At 45.9% G+C, this 18,876-nt stretch overlaps 2 protein-coding genes and 1 long non-coding RNA gene across 5 annotated transcripts; 2 read left to right on the forward strand and 1 right to left on the reverse strand.

Annotated features, from left to right (window-relative positions):
• The first annotated feature begins 4,271 nt into the window (after positions 1-4,271).
• Positions 4,272-4,858, forward strand: LOC123178959 (uncharacterized). Its single transcript, XM_044591521.1, has one exon. The coding sequence runs from the start codon at positions 4,298-4,300 to the stop codon at positions 4,856-4,858; it is 561 nt and encodes a 186-aa protein (XP_044447456.1). The 5' UTR covers positions 4,272-4,297.
• Positions 4,859-8,995: 4,137 nt separating this feature from the next.
• Positions 8,996-10,055, forward strand: LOC123178972 (uncharacterized). Its single transcript, XR_006490005.1, has 3 exons — positions 8,996-9,413; positions 9,532-9,714; positions 9,945-10,055. It is a non-coding gene; the product is annotated as an uncharacterized lncRNA (long non-coding RNA).
• Positions 10,056-11,930: 1,875 nt separating this feature from the next.
• On the reverse strand, positions 11,931-18,658 carry LOC123183365 (disease resistance protein RGA5). Of its 3 annotated transcripts, none has more exons than XM_044596159.1 (5): positions 18,450-18,658; positions 17,245-18,044; positions 14,381-16,578; positions 13,585-13,737; positions 11,931-12,733 (listed from the first exon to the last, which is right to left on the reverse strand). In XM_044596159.1, exons 2-3 carry the CDS (start codon positions 18,042-18,044, stop codon positions 14,646-14,648), a joined length of 2,733 nt encoding a protein of 910 aa, XP_044452094.1. In that variant the 5' UTR covers positions 18,450-18,658; the 3' UTR covers positions 11,931-12,733; positions 13,585-13,737; positions 14,381-14,645. The 3 variants fall into 3 exon arrangements, with proteins under 3 accessions (XP_044452094.1, XP_044452093.1, XP_044452092.1); XM_044596158.1 differs by lacking the exon at positions 11,931-12,733 and adding an exon at positions 13,155-13,473; XM_044596157.1 differs by lacking the exon at positions 11,931-12,733 and having other exon boundaries at positions 13,155-13,737.
• Between the last annotated feature and the right edge of the window lie 218 nt (positions 18,659-18,876).

The raw sequence follows: 18,876 nt of genomic DNA on the forward strand, positions 1-18,876 counted from the left end.
TCAGCAGAAACATATCCCCGGCTCTGTCATTTGTGGTACCAAATGCATGACATTACCCATTGGGAATAGTTTGTCAGAAGTACGATATTTGTTAGGGATATATTTATAGGAAAGGTATAAGTCAAATAACTTGAAAGTACTCTTCTAATCCCAAGCTCAACTGAGCTCGGGTGAACAATAAAATTGAAAAAATATTGAAAATGAGTTCAAAAAATTCTGAATTTTTTTAGTGACAACCATTGAGAAAAGTTTTCGATGGATGCAAAATTTCATCGTGAAACGACATTTGTAGAAGTTGTAGCAAAAAAGAGGTTTATCACTCGAAAATGATTTTGGAAATAACATTTTTGGAGCATCAGTTTTGTTTTTAGCCACGGCTTCTACAAAATACCATTTCACGATGAAATTTTGCAAGCGTTGAAATTTTTTTAAATGTTTGTCACTAAAAATTTCAGAATATTTATTTATTTAAGAAACTCCATGTCCCAAATAACTCTTTGTGAGTTATCTAAAGCGAAATAACTATATAATGTGTGATGAAATAAGATATTTGCATCTTCTTTCCCCGGGCGATAGTGAGGAGGCCACTGCCACCAGGGAGGCTTTGCACTGTACATACATGATTTACCATGCCTTTGTCTTCATGATGAAGAAAACAAATTTTTCCGTGGAGGATTACCAAAGCACAACGATATAACAACAAGATATAGCTGACTATACATGACACTATCAAATAAAGAATAATATCTCACTGATGTGATGCATGGGTAGTGCACAATCTGCTACATACATATAGGCAAAATCATATCCACCACCTCCATTCAGTGATGACACCAAACGCCAAAAATGAATATCATATATGTTGGGCAATGTGAATGATAGACTAGAAGAGAACTGCTTGCTTGGCGCATCTTTACTGGAAGGAAAAGTCAAACAACTCGTACGAATTGTTAAGGAACTAGTATTTGTTCTGTTTTTCTGAAGGGCTTAAAAAACAATTATGTCAAACTGACTCTAAGTACTCATCTTTGAAAAACTGCCACGCCAAGTCGCTCCTCCTCCTCCTCCAAGAAAGAAAGTTAGGGTTTCTGCCTCTCGCTGGCGCCACCGCAGGTCCGCCTCGTCTCCGGTGGCTCTAGGGCCATGGGGGCGCGGTGGATCCTACCAAGGAGCCAGCGGGAGGGCTCCATTTTCAGTCGTTTTTTCCTGTCTTGTTAGGGTTTGTGTCCTACTCAGGAAGGCGAGACGGCGGCGGCTCCCTGAAGATGGAATAAAGGTCTCCCGCCTAGCCCCCGTTCCGGCAGTGCATCTAGCATCGTTGGTGGGCGTGTGGAGGTGTGTCTCCGGCGGATCTATCTTTGGTGGATTTGCTCGGATCTCGTCGTTATTCGTTTACGTTCGTGTGTCTTCGGGTTGAATCCTTTCAACCTACGTTATTCTTCATCGGCGGCGGTTGCTGTGCTGGTGCGCTTGTCCTATGGGGCCTTAGCATGACGACTTCCCGACTGTCTACTACAACAAGTTGTGCCCGACTCCGGCGATGGAGGGGTGATGATGGCGGCGCGCCTTCGGCTCGCTTCAGTGCTTATAGTCGTCGCTAGGTGGTCTATGGATCTGGATGTAATTTTTATTTCTGGTGTTCGTTGTACTGCCATGATTGAAGATGAATAGATTGGAAGTTTTTTCAAAAAAAAGAGCAGATATTACGCAGGGGAATATATTAACCCTGCTCTGTATCATTTAAGAAAGAACTTTATGTTTAGAGAAAGATATTTGCTAGTGTTTTTATTTATGATAATAAGGAAGATATTAACCAGTACCCAAGTAACTCTGTTCTAAATCGCTATTGAAAAGTACACGGAGACCAATCGAATATCCATTTCTGAGTCTGGGCTCATCTGCACCCGGTTAAAATAAAATTCAAATCAAATTCTAAAAAAAATCTAAAAATTCAAATTTGTTTTACATGGAAGATGATTTGATGCGTGAGGTTCGCTCCAAATTTTAGCTCATTTGGACATATTACGAGCTCTCAGCAAAAAAATAACAAATTGTGTCAGAACAGTACATGAATAGTAAACTTTTTTAGAGATCCCCAGATTTATCTTTTTTGCCGAGAACTACTCAGATGGCCAAATGAGATGAAATTGAAGCAGACCTAACGCACCTAAGCATCTTCCATGCACAAATGGTTTTTCATTTATCTAGTATTTGTTTTGAAATTACTGTTCACCACGGGTGCAGATGAGCCCGGGAGCCAAATAGCCACACTTGAGACCAACATACTATTTAGTTTGGTGCACTTCATAGTCTGATGTCTAAGGGCATCTATAAAGTGTACCTTCAAAACTCCTCTATATGTCTGAAGCGCAATGTCCAGACCACTTTTGCCTTGAAACAAACATGGGAAAGCTTTGCCAGAGACATCCACCTGACCAATCAAAAGTAACCACGTGGTCCTCCTCTCTTTTCTCTGTCTTTACATGCATGGTCCCACTCCTCTCTCTTCTTCCAACCGGATTAATTTGGAAATAGCATTGGATCACCGGCTCCCACATCATGTCCGTGGATCATGTCCGGACATAAAAACGGACATTTGCGATGTCCATTTACGGGTTAGCGTTGGAGATGACCTAACTGCTTGACACAACTTTGCGGGATGGATAAACTAAACAACTCACTCTGTTCTGGATCGTTTAGAAAACTCGTTAGTATCCTCCCAATCTCTCGGCCAATCAGTTTACGATCAACCTTGGCTACAAGATATCACGAAACCGCAAATAAACAAAACAGGGCACTACTGCTACTAACTACTATCAATCACCGTGTGATTTAGTACCGCCCACTTAAATACTTGTCATCTTAAGCACTCAAGAAATATGTAAGAAAAGCAATCCACATCAGCGTCATCCACGATGCCGTGGCAGATCATTTCGTAGCCATGGAAACCAAAGCTCATGCTTTTGCTCTTTTCCCTTCGGATACAGTGGGACACACACCACATAAACCCACCCACTCCTATTGCAGTAGTAGATAACATCACACTTTTGCTCCATTGTTTATGACATGGTAAGGTCACACACCACGTACGAGCATCACTCGTTCCACTGGCACTCACAACTGTGATCCGTGAGTTTTCACTATGACAGAGTGTTTCATGGACTTCGGTGCAGCGATCTGACACCCTGTACATGCAACTAAGACATTATTGACAATAATGCTAAGCGTCAATGCCTGTAAAGAAAAATCTGATGTTATTTTGTTCTCAATCTCACTAAAAATCTATCATCACAGCTTATTTATTTTTATTAAAATGAAGCCCTTGCATAAAAACCAACAAAATATTGTGAAGTTTTTAGGTGAGCATTTAATTTACATCACTCCCAGTTAAGATCTAACCAGGAGTGTGCTGTTATGAGAACGTTCCCACAAAACACGTCCCGGCCTCCATGAGATGAAAGTTATTCAACCGCTTAAGTAGCTCGTTTCAAGCTACCAATTTCAGTATATACATTGCTAATAAATATGTGATAATTGTTTCACGCTCTTTTAATGGGTAGTAGGGATGCGTTGTACAACGTAATGCACACACACACACACTAAACTTGAACGTTCACTACCAGATAGGATATCCTGGGCTTACCCATGCCTTAGTCATCCGTTATCTTGGTGGGCGCACTACCATGCCTGCCTTTATCTATCCATGTCATGCAACAACTCAGCTGCTTAGCAGCAGCAGTGTGCAACCGAGGTATAATTGCTTGGCGCAAATTTATGGGGTGGATAACCTAAAGAATTTTCTCTGTTCTGGATCATGTACGAAGAGTTCTTAACAGACGCGCCATGAATCTGAGACATTAGATCGTGGGCTTGTCGCCGACTTGAACGTGGGTTCATCCCACATCTCTCTACCTGACCGCGCCTATATATTGGAGGAGGAGTCTAATCTAGCCGTCATGAAGAACAGATCACATCTGCCCTGCCTCCATGCACACTGCCCATCGTCCTTCCACCACATGCATGGTTGTACGGGAAAATAGGCCTCCCAAACCCCATCTCTTCAGATCCTGTATGGGAGAGGGGCAGTTAGATGTTTTTGCACCATACCAAAAGGGAAATCCAGACAGACGAGAAGAAAAAATACTCCACCACGTACACGCAGCTTCCACTCCCAAACGGTGAGTACGTACGTTTGAGTCCTCCTCCTATATATAACTGGCCCTCCTCCATCCCCGTCTCAACCCAAAGCTCACACAACGACATCACAAAGATCACCACAAACGCAGCTCCAAGACAAATGGGGCTCTGCATGTCTAGCGGCAGCGCGGCCGCGGCGGCGGCGGTGCTGGCAAAGGAGCAGCCTGCCTCGACGGCGATGGTACTGCTTCCAGTGGGTGAGCTGCGGGAGTACCCGCGCCCGGCCACAGCGGGCCAGGCACTCGACGACCTGGTGGCTGGGGACGCCGGTTGGTTCCTGTGCGACGCCGACGAGATGGGGTTCGATGCCCGCGTGGCCGCCGTGCCCCAGGCCGAGGAGCTCCGCCCGGGGCAGATCTACTTCGTGCTCCCCGCTGAGGTTCGACGGAACGGCCTCCGGCGTGAGGACCTCGCTGCTCTCGCTGTCAGGGCGTCCGCGGCGCTCGTTAATAAGGCCAACACCGCCTCCTGCGCCGGACGACGATGGAGGCGCGCCAGCTCGGTGGCCCCGCTCGTATTCGCTCCACCACAGGAGGCCATCCCTTACAAGACTGTGTCGGCGCTGGCGGCGAAGAGGCGGCCGGTGGCGCGTGCGAAGAGTGCCGGCAGGATGCAGCCGCGCTTCGCACCCGATCTGAGCGCTATTCCCGAGTGTGAGTGAAGGAACACAATGGCTTTCGCGGATGGATCGATAGATCATACAAGATGGCTTGAATATCGGGCGATTCTGAAAACAGGTCGAGCGAAGGAAGGTGGCAGTCGTGGGATTCTGATCGGATGGACGGTGCCTGTTTCGCGTGGAAGTTACACTCATAGGCAGATAGGCTGTACTAATTTGTAGGAACAAAATTTTGACCGGTTAGTCGAGTTTGTCTTTGAAGTTGACGCTGTGACGGAGACAACAAAATTAATGTGAATATAAGTTCCTGATTTTGCCAAAACTTTTTCCCAAGTTTCTACATTTCTCTATCTCTGACATGTTCGAAACCTGCAATTAGATGGAACCACCGAGCTCATGTTCGTGCGAGTGCGACAGAGCTCACACTGCTTTGCCGGTTCGAAACCTGCAAATTTTGGCCCTGTCTGTCTTCTCATTGCTGCTCGGATCGCTCGTTTCTCTGCAATCTCTGCTTTGCCGGTTTGCAGCCACATGAGAATTGTACTGCCCAATGGATGCAACTTCATCTTTGTTCAGATCTCAGGCTATCACCAAAAGCTATCTCCACTATGTTCTCCCTTTGGATCTGTATGGAAGGTGGCTGCGTAAGGAATATGTATTGACCAATGGTTCCAAATTTTCAGACTCAACAAAGGAAGAGAGTGGGGACGTCCCGGACCCATGGGCATATGAACTCACTTTTTAAAAATGTATTGCAAACGCATTTTACAATGTCAAAATTTTCGAAAGAAAATTTCACACATACATCTTCGCAACATGTGTGCGCGGCACAAAGTTTTGTGAGAAGATATCTTGTTATTTTGTCTATGCAAAAAAGACAAATTTCAGTGCTTTTAAATAGCGTTCCACAACACATTATTTTTTCTTTTTTGCATAGGCCATAGAAAAGGTTCTTTTTTCGCAAAACTTTCTGCACGCACATAGAATGTGAAGACGTATGCGTGTAACTTTTTTCATAATTTTTTGGCATTTAGAAATGGGCTTTTCGAAGTGGGTCCATCCATCTACTTTCCCTCAACAGACAACAAAGACTCTTCGTTTGCTTGATAGTTGTGGCCTGTGGTACGAGTTTGGAACTACATAGCATAGTACTAGCAGGACTGAAGGTGGTATGGCTCCTGTTTGTACTGAATTGTTCAAGTTATAGTGAAGGTAATAGGCTGTGTGCAATTGTCAGAATCTAGTAATAATCAAAAATAGCATATTATGTTGACCACTGCATCTTGGTAAAACAGTACACAGAAATTATCTTTGTTAAATTTGTCATTGTTCTTTCCCCAGTCCTGTAAACATTTTTTTGTTGGAAAACTTTTTTTTGTTCCCCAATCCAGGGCAGTATCTCTTTAGAGTTCAGAATATCTTCGTTTCCTGAGCATTATTTTTTAGTCTTTATATTGAGCTCTGTAGTTATTTTATTTATGTTCCCATTGGTGTGCATGACAACCAGCTGCCAGTTGTGCCCCCATGCACAGTGCCAGTGAAAGTTGTAACAGTGCAGTGCTGAAGTGGATAATAACATCTGCATAATTCAGTGCTAATTTTCAGCTTCATCTACTTGGCCTCAGTCATGCCTATAGTGAATGAACCTCTAAATCCTTGAGATGCTCTATCTGGCAGCAATACTTCTAACGGATTGCCCTCACCCAGAGATTTTGCTTGAATAGAGTAGATTACCGTCACCGTCTCTTATCTTTACTTTTATAATTAAGACGTTTTTATAGAGTCTATAACAGGGTAAAAAACGTCTTATATTTTGATATGAAGGGAGAATCACTTATGGAAGATATATACAGGGCAATACCAGGCTTGCATAATGCAGTCACTAGAACTGGAATGCAGGTTGCGCTTCTCTCCGAGACTCTTTCTCATAACGGAATCATATGCTCCATCGCTTGCATGGTTGCCGCTAATGTAGTAGTTCATAATGGATCAGTTCTGGTGTTCCGTTTTGAATTTCGTTTGGGCTTCTCGCAGATGCACATCTCGATCGACCAATTCAGTGGAATCCTTCCTGCTATGGTTTGCAACTAGGCACAGCTAGGAACTAGGTCCGGCCTAAATCAGAGCTGTTCCGTTCCGACTCGATCTATCATCTACTACCTCCGTTTCAAATTATAACATGTTTTAGCTATTTCAATATAATTAAACTAGATGCGGATTAAAATGGGTGAATAGATACACTAAAATGCATCTAGATACATACGAATCTGAAAAAGACTAAAACATCTTATATTTTGAAACGGAGCAAGTATGTGTTTATCACTAAGCTATATAGCTATTGTTTGCCGGTTCATGAAGGAAAATTTTATCGTACATTATAATACACCAGAGCACGTGTATTATATGGGCGATATAACGGATAATAATAACTGAGCCATTATAATAGACCAGAGCACGTGTATCGATGTGGAGGCAGCTTCCACCGGCGCACAGGTCATTAAAATGACGAGCTGAGTACCTTCTTTCCATTGAGTAGGTGATGAAGGCTATTGGTTATGCATGCAGTCCATGTCGCCGTCGTCATCATCATTTGAGTTATTCGATCATGTGATCCTCTTCTCCAGCAGCAGATGAGACTTGAGAAATTATGTACGTACTTGCCTAGCTATTTCAGACAAGTCAACCATGGATGACACATTGACCCATGCATACCCGTGTATATATAAGCATCTGAATCGGGAACCGGCAAAAACCATTGATGACAACTCATCTTTGCCTTGCCCACACCTCCATATATAGTTTGCATGAGGCCACTCCCGGCGGCCGGGTGCATCCACAAATATTAGATTTTGGATTAAAGCAACCTTGATTGTCCAATAGCGCCAATTAAAAAAATTCTGTACAATGTTACTTTTTTAATATAATATAAAATATTACTTTAGGGGCTTCCCCTGCGGTAAAGGTGTCAAAAAAAAGCGCCGACAAATTAGACTTATTTTACCGCGAGATGAGAAGCGACAAAAGCACGCGCACTCGCGTGTCCGTGCACCACTCGTGCACGTAGAACTCTGCATATGGGCTTGCAAAAGTCTCTGGCAGGTAAAAGCTTCGCATGCGTTCGGACCAGTAGCTAGATCTTCTTTATTTACCGCTTTCCGCTTCTTTTTTTTTAGATTAGATTCCGCTTTGGTCGTGAATCCTGACGCAATTTTCGTCGCGCGCATGCATGACCAGCAGAGAAAGGGATCGACCTAGTACGTACGTGGAGATCTGGTTTCCTGGCACGATATCACGTCACAGATCGAGCGCGCAAGAGGCAAAAGATGAGGAGTATCACGGGCGGTACGTTCCAGCAAAATGCTCAAGGCAGGCAGGAGCAGGATCGGTGGTACGTAATCCCTCCGTCCAGAAATACTTGTCCTCGAAATGATTGTATCTAGACTTATTTTAATTATAGATACATTCATTTTATCTATTTCTAGAACAAGTATTTTTGGACGGAGGGAGTACCTCAAGTCTGCCATCACGGTTCAAGAAATCACAAGAAGAAAACAAAGTGAAGATCCCTCTAATTATGGCGACCGCCAAAGATCTTCCCTTGGAATCCACGGCAAGCAGCCGAAAGAGATCGAGAACGACGACATGCCAAAGGAAACAGCACGCCAGCCCCGCACGCTGACAAGTACAGTAAAGATCTTCAATCGATCGCACCGAAGCAGGCCGATCGAGAGCCCGAGACAACGGTACTAGCTAGTACGTACAATCTGACAGTGAAACCCGAGTTTATAGCATCACTTTTATGTTCAAATTTACTACTGAATGGTACCAGTTTTCGTTTGCACATTTTCGTTAGTTTCTTTTTTTACAAAAAACACTAAACATGAATTGAGAGCGAATTGACATTATATTGTTTCTGACAACTCGGACCCACACGTTAGGAGTGATTTGCTGAGGTGGACATGTCAGTCTCACATCTTTTTTCCTCACTCCCTCACCCCGTTGGCCACTCAATCCTGACATAGTGGACACACACGTCAAGAGTGAGGTGGATGTGGGTCCCACTTCTCAGCCTCTTATATTCTTGTCCCCCCCCCCCCCCCCTCTCTCACCCGTTGACTAACCCAACCACATGTCCTCAGGGACGGAGACAAGGGGGGACGAGGGGGGGCTAGACCCCCCCAACGAAGTTGTTCTCCTCAATAGCGATTAGTTAGATCCGTTTATTAGCAGGCCTTTTGACTTGATTCGCCCCCCCTGTCCACTTGTCTCGTGTAACACCGTGAAACCCCTCGGGCAGCCCATGTACAAGAAACAACAGATCACAACCCAGCAAAAAAAAGGCCCACCATCGAGGTCAAAGAAAACAGAGCCCACCGGTCAAGGGCTTGCGACCAGGAGCACCAACGCAGTCTGCTACAATCCTGGCGATCGACACGATTTTATATCGCTCCAACAGAACGCACGCAGATTGCGGCTCGTGCGATCTTTCCATCTGTCGTCGCCTCCAATCTCCGCCTACCCGCAAGATTAGCTTCAGTCTCCAAGCGAAGATCATAGGGGGGTTGATCGAGATCCGCCACGGCTGATTACCTGCACGGTTAGTCCCTTACTTCATCTCCTGATCTTTAATCTGCTCTAATTTGTGTGGTTGTTCCATAAAAACCTACGAACATGAGAAGTTAATTACAGTAGGAAATATTGGCTGTTGTGTGTAGATACGAAGAGGAAGAGAAGAATGGAAAACGTTTCCTAGGGCACTTGCTTCCAACCGTTCAAGCCTAGCAATCCCAATTGATCATTTCCTCAGCAACCATAAAGGAGATTAGGAGAAACACCACCACCATGAGCGACCACGGAGGAGATGATGCACGGAATCTGACATCCTCTTTGCGTGTATGGTACGTCCACTCTCATAATTAATATCAGCTTCAAATATCTGATTTTTGTGGGTTAAAACGAATGATTGTTAATTGATCGACATGAAAACTGAATTTGGAATCAATAGATAGATATTGTATTGTCTACCAAATTCGTAATGCAATCAATTTGGAAACTAAATTTGTCTTGCCAAAAATGCACATTTTAATAGTTTTTTGTAGTGTTCACACTAATGAAAACACTAGTTCAGGCTTAGGTTTTTGCAAGGAATTTTTTTTATGGTTAACCGATGCCCAACTGCCTATAAGAGCTCAAGTCTGCAACTCGCCCCCCCTATACAAAATTCCTGGCTCCGTCCCTGCATGTCCTCTCTCTCTCACCAAATTGCCAACCGCCGGCGAGCCCCGCGCTGTTGCTGCCGTCCCAATCCTCGGCGAGTAGGTCGCCTTCCGCCGTCCAGGCTTGCTGCCATCGGGTTCCCGGACTGCAACATCTCCGCTCCAGACGGGAATGGCAGCGCCGCCACCAGCCTCTTTGAGGCCGCCGCACCAGACGGTCCCGTGGACGACCGCCGTCGCCGTGGTGGGGCGTCGCCGTTGGCCAGGCCTCGCCTCGAGCCGCCGCTGCCCGCGGGGCCGAACAACGCCGCACTGGCCCTTAACCGCCGCCTGGCACAAGCATATGCGCCGGATTGGGAGCGCGCCAGCCGCCGCCGTTGCCCCAAGGCTTGGTTGGGAACGCGACGGACGTCGTCGCCTCGTGCTGGATGGCTCCCGCCGGACTGGGAGCCAGCGCAAGGCGAACGCCGCCCTGGGGCCGCAGTTGCTCTGAAACCAACCGACGCGGAGGGCGCCGCACCGGCGTTGGGCTACCGCCTCTGCCTCGAGTCGGGTCGGTGCCGGGAGGATCCCGTGGTTCACCGTCGCCGTCGCTTGGAGGGGCATGCCGCGGTGCCGTCCTTTTGGACTGCCGCACCGCCTCCGCTCACCTGACGTGCAGGCGAGTTGTCGTAGTAGTTGCTTCCATGCAGGTCGTGGATGGTGCTATCCTGTGCGTCGCCGCCACGTTGTGGCACCGTCGGCGTCTAACAGGACACCGGATTCACCCGTGCGTGCTCGACTCCGGCCGCGGTCGTCTCGATTCGGTCAACGGGATGCGAGAGGGGGGAAGAAAATGAGATGGGACGCTGACAGATGGGACCCACGTGCACCTCAGCAAATCACTCATGACATGTGGGCCCGCCCTATTAGAGTTGGTGTCAACTGGTGTTCAATTCGCGTGAGGAGAGCGGCGGTCAACGGGGTGAGAGAACGTGTAAGAAAATGTCGGCGGCTGCCAGTGGGCCCTACCTACACTTAACCACTGGTTGAATAACGGCCGTTATCTATCACCGTCTCCCCTGCCACGCCAGTCAGCATGTAGGCCCGTGCTGTCAGAAGCAACATCAATTCGTGTTTAACCGAAGTTTTGTATTTTTTGCAAAAAAACTAACGAAAATGTGGCGGTTTTTTATCCCGTAAACGAAAACTGTTACCATTCGGTAAATTTGAACACAAAAGTGATGGTTTTATGCATGCTATAAACTAATTTTCCGGCCATAGTCGACCCGTGCGGTACCTTCGGTGCAACGCGCGAAATTGCTGCTTTAAATTACTGCTCGCGTGCGTTCGATCGGTAATTGGCCAAAAAAAAGCCACGCGAAGCAGAAATCTGTGTTGTCGGCAGGGTACAAGTGATGAGTCAAACGTAATGGCGATGCCGGCAACAAACTGAGGCTGCCTGCCCCTGGAATGAATTTGTAAGCGAGTCCGAGTCGATGCTTAGCTCTCGATCGATCCGAGTCCTGCGCGCGCCTGGGAACGACCCGACCGCGTCGAGTCCCGCACCTAGGAAGGCACGACCGCGTCATGTCCTGCGTCTTTTTTCTTTAACATTACACGCATATACACTCATCCCTATGGACGCACACATGCACACCCTACCCCTATGAGCATCTCCGAAAGACTGAGCCAATATATCTTCTTGAGATTTACAAAGTCACCATAGGCGCCTCGTCGTCGACGGAAACGTCTTCTCTCACTGAATGCGCATCGCCGGAAATCCTGAAATAAATCCCCCTCCTGGTCGACATGAGTGCTCGGCTTCCATCTTTTTTATCTGAAATCCAATGAAATTCTAGATTACACACTAAGATCAATCATGACGTTCCCGCACAAAAAAAAGATCAATCATGACGGTGAATAACATAAATATATTCCCGAATATCGGTCTTTTTCTGCATACTGTTTGCACTCATCAAAAATCATGATTGCCTCCTCTCTATTTCTCAACCAACTACCTGTCACCTTGGTCGTAGAGAATTTCCTATCGCGCTCTTTACACCGAACTAGAGGGAGTAATTAAGATAAAAAATTAGGGGAGGGGAGGGGGGGGGGGGCAACGCCCCCCTGGTCTGAGTTGTCTTCGTACTGCTTTCTAGGGAATGCTAGTAAGATTGGATCAATTGCCATCTCGCAGACCGGCGTTCTGATAGCAGAACACGATTCATAGACAACATGCACAGGACAGCACGTATCCGAGCGTGCGGGCGATGACTAGCTGCCTCATAAACTGACGGATGTCGTGATCCGGAATTTGTGCACTGGGGTGTACACCGTTTCTTTCCTTGCCATCATTCTCTCGTCGTCGGAGGAGCTCTACACTCTTCGTGTAGCGTACCTACTCTCCATCTTCAAATGCTTTGTTGCGCCAATACACCTCGGCGGGTCTTTCCCCAAGGTGGCCGGGCAGTGCGTTGCCGGGATCCTAGGCGCTGCACTGGGAGGCGGCCCAGTGCTTCTCGTGGCGTCCATCTTCCCCCGCGACCCTTTTCTGGTTGCCGGGGTGGCGCTTGCCCTCTTGTGCGTCCCTCCACAGTTCAACGCGCATCCACACCGGCTGCGCCCGCACTGTGCCACGGATGCGCGCTGAGAGCGGCCTTGTCGTGTCAGAGCGGGGCGTTTGCGGAGCAAGAGGGTACTCCCTCTGTTTCTTTTTAGTCTGCATATAAGATTTGGCCAAAGTGAAACTTTGTTAACTTTGACTAAGTTTATAGAAGAAAATATAAAGATTCACAGTATGAAATCAATATTGTTAGATGCATTTTTTTTCTCAAGGAATAAACAAACAAACAGCAAGGGTGGAGTTTGTATTTCTGTCTCTCATTCCTCTGTGTTCTTTGCGAATTTGCTTGTGGCATAAGACTATCATCACTTGGCTCGTCTGATGTTACTGTTCCGACTAAAGCACTGCTGTTAACTAGTAAATGACGTGCCTGGATAAAAGCGCGAAACGCCAAAAGAGAGGTCGTCGGTCGGTGACCACGTGCTCCGAGGGCCGGTACGGTACGGTACGGCAAGCCAAAGGCAGATGAAAATGCAACCTGGCTCAACATGAAGGAACGCAGAGTCTCAGCTCAGGCTTGACGGTAATTATCCTCCATTCTTCTCTTGTGCACATTCAGGCTGCCTTCTCAGGCAAACCACCCATTTATATCCTTCTCAGGCCTAACGATATTTTACAGTCTGTGTCTGCTCTCTTCTTTGCCGCACACAGTTGCTTCTTTTGTTGGTTCTACTTGTACCTCTGCTCTCTTCTCTGCTGCCTCGTACATACTCCCTCCGTTCCATATTACTCGTCGCTGATTTGGTACAAAGTTGTACTAAATAAGCGACGAGTAATATGGAACGGAGGGAGTAGACTCAAGTGCAGCTTCTTTCTCCCAGCAAAAGCAAAAACCCCTGGTACAAGAAAGATTTATAAAGAACTTGGTAGCCTACTGAATCACATAAGCAGTAATAAATGTGCCAGGGCCTCTGAAAAACCAGCCAAAACCTGGCTTACAAACCCACCCAGTAGCCAGCGCCGTCGATCATAAATGAGCGGGCACCCAGAGGATCTCCAATTGGCTGCAGGCTTGCAGCAGCTATCAATTGCAGGATTGTACAAAGAGTAGCCAGGGTGGGTTGAGTCAAGCACCGGCACACCCTATGATGGCAGCTTCTCTGTTGCAAAGGAAAACGAGACCGAACTGGATCAGCAGAAATAACTCGAATATAACTAATAACGATCTGTGCATCGACTACAGTACAAACTATAAACCACTGAGCAGAAAGGAAACCAGATAAGTACACTCTATTGAGTGCTAATTGTTCTCATGCGTACTCTGTATCAACAAGTTAAACCTTAATCACATAATCTTTTGTGTGCCAAAACAGATGTACTCCCTCTGTCCCAAAATGTAGGACGTTTTTTGACACTATAATAGTGCCAAAAAATTGTCTTATATTTTGAGACGGAGGGAGTATATCGGTAGCGTGATGTTTTCTAAAACATTAACTGAAGAGAACATCATTTTTAGAGCATAGCAGTAGTGATGATAAGCTTCCTCTTTGTATTTGGACAACGCTATATGAACAATTGATTTATGCCAACAAGGGCCCCTGAACTTGTCTAGCAACTAAGTAAAAGTATGCATGCCAACAAGCACAACAATCATAATATTAACATTATATCCCAAGTTCTCAACTGCCTAACAACAAAAATGAAACATAAGTATATGGCATTCATGACATCTCAATTTAAATACTCGAAACATAACTAAATTGCCACTGGAGAAAGACAATAGTAACATAATTGTGCAATTACCTGGTTCTGTAATGTAAAGTGACCCTTTCATAAAACTCTGGATTGTTTTACGGTCCATTTGCACAAGTCCAACTTCTCATCTCGTCTCTAACCAAATCAGGACACTAGCTAGGCGCTTAGCTGCCCTGGATTACGGGCAGGGGTCATGCAACTCACTTACAGCGCCATGAGATTTCCAACTCTACATAGCCGCATTGTGGGTTAAACTGATTGGCCGCACACTCTAAAAGAAAAATCAGACTGCAATCCGACAGAAGAAATCTAACTACCAAAAGTTTTCAATGGAACGGCGGTTTGGGTGCGCTGATAAGGCGTTCCTGAAAGCAGACACTATGGTGGCATCACCGGAGTCAACACCACACAGATGGATCTTCTGGAGGCGTAACAGGTGCTCCATGCCAACTGGTGTGCCGCCACCCCACTTCCTGGTTTGGAGAGAGAGCGTTTGTAGGTTGGGCATGGCCCCCGCCTCGAATCCCAGGTATGCCATAGCGTCTTCCTCACTCCAAAATCCGAAGTACTCCAGAACGGGGAATAGTCCCGTGCCTAGTATAGCCCTTTCTTTAGGGATATGTGACGGACAGAATCTGAGATTGACGAGGGAGGGAAGCTCTCCAAGAAGACGAACCTCGCCAGTTGAGGTCTCCTCCACACGCAGGTCGAGGACGCGAAGGCAATGGAGACCACCCATCCATATGGGAACTCTAGGGAAATTCAACACAAGCACGCTAATTTTCTCGATGTGTTGGAAAGGATTAGATAATGAGCTCATCTGGATGTCGATTTTAGGATAAAACCCTAAGATTCGAAGATGTTTGAGGTTACAGAGCTTTCCAATGGAGCAGACCAAAGCATCAAGTTCTGGCTCCTCCAAACACCACAGACTGATTGTTAGGTCCCTGAGATTGGTCAGCTCACCGAGACCCATAATGCCGTTCATCCCATTCAAATCTTCCCTCTGACCGGTCCTCATGCCTAACGGCATTCTCAGACTGTTCAGTGATTTCATATTCCCAATCCATTCAGACAGCAGTCCGTGGTTGCAATACCCAATATGAAGATAGGACAAGCGGGACAAATGGACTATATCTGAGGGAATGCTCTTGAGCTCTGAATCAATGTGCAACGTCTCCAAGTAAACAAGCCCTTGAAGTTCAGCAGGGAGCTGCACAAATTTTGGTCCAGAAACATACAAATACCTGAGCTGAAACAATTGGCTAATAGCGGTGAGGTCAAGGATATCCTCGTCTTCCATGGTCCTTCCTTGATCAATCCTGAGCACCCGGAGATACTTGAACAGCACAAGAGGAGGCATGGATTTCCCCAACAGTGTAAAGGACCGAACTTGTGATAGGTTAACAGTAATAGTTGGTCCATATGTTGCTCCACCACCAGCCATCGAGCTCAGAGATAATCGCCGGACCTTGTATTTGCTGGCATGCAGTCTTGCCATGTCTTCATAATTGTATGCCACACTTACAAAATTATCTTTATCACACTTGCTTAGGATTAAATCAAGCATCAGATCATGTACTTTGCAAGAAAACACCTCTCCATACTCTGTTTTCCAAGGCTGAATCATGCTTCTATTGATAAGCTCATTGAAATAACTCCTGCCTACATCCTCCATATTTTGCCCCTGCAAATTACCTACAAGGCCTTCAGCTATCCATTGTCGAACAAGATCGTCCCGTGAGATCACATAGTCCTCAACATACATACCAAGGTATAAAAAACAAGCCCGCAGGTAAGCAGGAAGATGCATGTAGCTAAGGTTTAATATACTCTTCATCTCTTCCAAGGAGGGATTTGTGGCAGAGTGGGCACCCAGAGAATCCCTTATACCCTCCCAGCCCTTCCTTGATCTTTCTTGACTGGCTAATAGGCTACCTATTGTGATAATTGCAAGAGGCAGCCCATGACACTTCTTTAAAATCTCAGTCATGACTTGTTCCAATTGGGGTGGACAACCATGTTCGGACCCAAATACTCTGTTCAACAATAACATTCTTGAGTTTTCTTCGCTGAGAGGTTCCAATTTGTAGATGCCCTCACGGTCATTCTGACAGGCTGCACCAGCCACAACTTCCACTCGCGTTGTGACTATTACTCTACTTCCATTACCCTCTTCTGGAAACACGCACTTAATAATGTACCATGCTGATTCATCCCACACATCGTCAACAACAATAAGGTACCTGTTCAAATGTTTGTAAAGGTTAATTACATTATAAAATAATATGATTAAATTATAGACGAAATCATCAAAATATGGACAAATAGTTTCCAGCAAAAAGGAATATGGAATTTTCCAAGAAGCTGCGAATTATCATAATGAATGGATGGAAAAGTAATACCAAAGCATATAATTGCCCATGTCTACCACAAAGGCCCAAAAAAGAAAAGCAATCACAAATCTTGCACGCCTGGACAAAGAATCAGTACCAGATATGTGAATTTGATGTCATAGCTCGATCTTTAGATCAACTATTTTCAGAAAAAGAAAAGGTGTGGAGTGGAGGTATGTTTAATCCTAAATGTACAAATGTCAAAACTTCCAACAAGTTTAGCACATGTGTCACATAGACATTCAATAGCCTGTCTTTAAAAAAATCTCTTCTCACTGAAGGCACATGGGTTTAACATGTTTCTATTACCCTATCAATTATGACACTAGCTGGAAATATAGCAATAATTTATTGGTTTTTCTGAAAGATGTATTTTTTGTACATGTTTTCTCTCTGACTTTAAATTTCTATCATAACCGAACAGGATATCAGTACGAAATGTACATTGACCAATTACTTAGCTCAAAATTAACAAGTTTTGCCCATGCAAGTGGCTGTCAATAGTATATGTAATACCTTTTCTCTTTCAGATAATTCCTTATCTCTTTAATGATGTCGTCAACCTTACGAGGACGAGACGAGACAGGGTTGTTCATCCCTAGTTTATATTGTAAATTGTTGAGTAGCTCACTCATATCAGGCCTCTGTGAAACTGAAAAGAATGCCTTGCAATCGAATTGCGAGTCAATCTTGTCATACACCTGCTTGGCAAGTGTAGTTTTACCAAGACCACCAAATCCAACAACTGACACCACCTTGAGTTTCTTCTGAGTATCCATCAACTGAGTCACAACCTCCTCCCTTTGGCCATCAATGCCAACGAGAGTATCCGCCTCCTGGTATATCGCTCGCAGCCGAGGGTCAACAACGACAGAGCTAGATGCAGGCTTCCAATCATCAATCTTATACCTCTCGCGCCGATCATTTGCCTCCAAGGCAAGAGTCTTGAGCTCTTCCATTCGGTCGGCTATTCGAAGGCGTTGTCGAAACTTCTTGATGAATTGAGTAATCTTCTCTATGAAGCCTGCCTTGGCATCATCAGCTCGAAATTGGTGCATGAAGTCGTCGATACAATTCTCCATGTCATAGGACATATCCCTAACATGATCCACCCAGTCCTTGGCGGTTGGGTCGAGCTCATCCACGAGCTCCAACTTGTGAAGAACAGCCTTCATGGCGCTGAGTTCCTTCTCGAGGAACGAGGCCTGCTTCCTGACCCCTGTGAACTTGCCGTACTCTTCTCCCATCAGCGCGTTGAGCTTGCCGATGAGGGGGTCCATCACCCCACTCGCCACGGTCACGATTTCGTAAGCCATCTGTGAAGCAAGAATTAGTGTGGCTTTTCCGATAAAGACATGTATTTTTCAGATAATACAGCAACGTCTGTGAACTAAGTCTGCAGATAGGTCCATGACAATACATTTTTGTTGTTGTTGAATACTCCCTCCGACCCAAAATAAGTGTCACTAAATTTTGAGACGGAGGGTGTAGTAAAACAGTACATAGGGTTCAGAACGATATACTGGATTTAGATGGGTTCACAACAATACAACAACACATTTGGCAGATGGGTGAATTAATAAAGTGCTAAAATTTCTTATAAGCAGTAAGTACAGCATAAGTGGCACTGAATCTACTCCACACACACACAAACAAAAAAAAAGCGTGTTCAGCTGAATTAACCCTAATGAAGGAGAGGAGGCGGACGATTGGTCAGTTACCTGATGTGGGCACGTAGATGGGGATGTCGGGAAGGCTCCACGGGTGAAGGAGAGGAGGCGGACGGGGATCGGGCGGCGGCGAGCCGGAAGCGGAGGAGGCGGTCGGGGAAGGAAGCGGATCTGGATTGTGTGTGCTAGCAAGGAGAAGGGACGCTGGGAGGCACTACTAGAGGAGATGAGCCAGTCAGTGGGAGTGAGGAGTGAGTGGCGAGGAGTGCTCGACGACGACCCCACGCGACGACCGACACGACGACTTGGCTGCCTCGCGAACCAGGCCCACTTCCGCACGTTCTCCCTCACGGCCCAGCCCACTGACTAAAATTAAGAAACTGCAAATAAATCACGTAGGCACATTCCCCCCCCCCCCCCCCCCCCCCCCAAAAACGTCAGCACATATACTGTATCATATATTCTCAGAAAATAAAAC

The sequence above is a fragment of the Triticum aestivum genome, chromosome 1D (assembly GCF_018294505.1).
Source record: "Triticum aestivum cultivar Chinese Spring chromosome 1D, IWGSC CS RefSeq v2.1, whole genome shotgun sequence".
In the NCBI taxonomy this organism is placed as follows: domain Eukaryota; kingdom Viridiplantae; phylum Streptophyta; class Magnoliopsida; order Poales; family Poaceae; genus Triticum; species Triticum aestivum.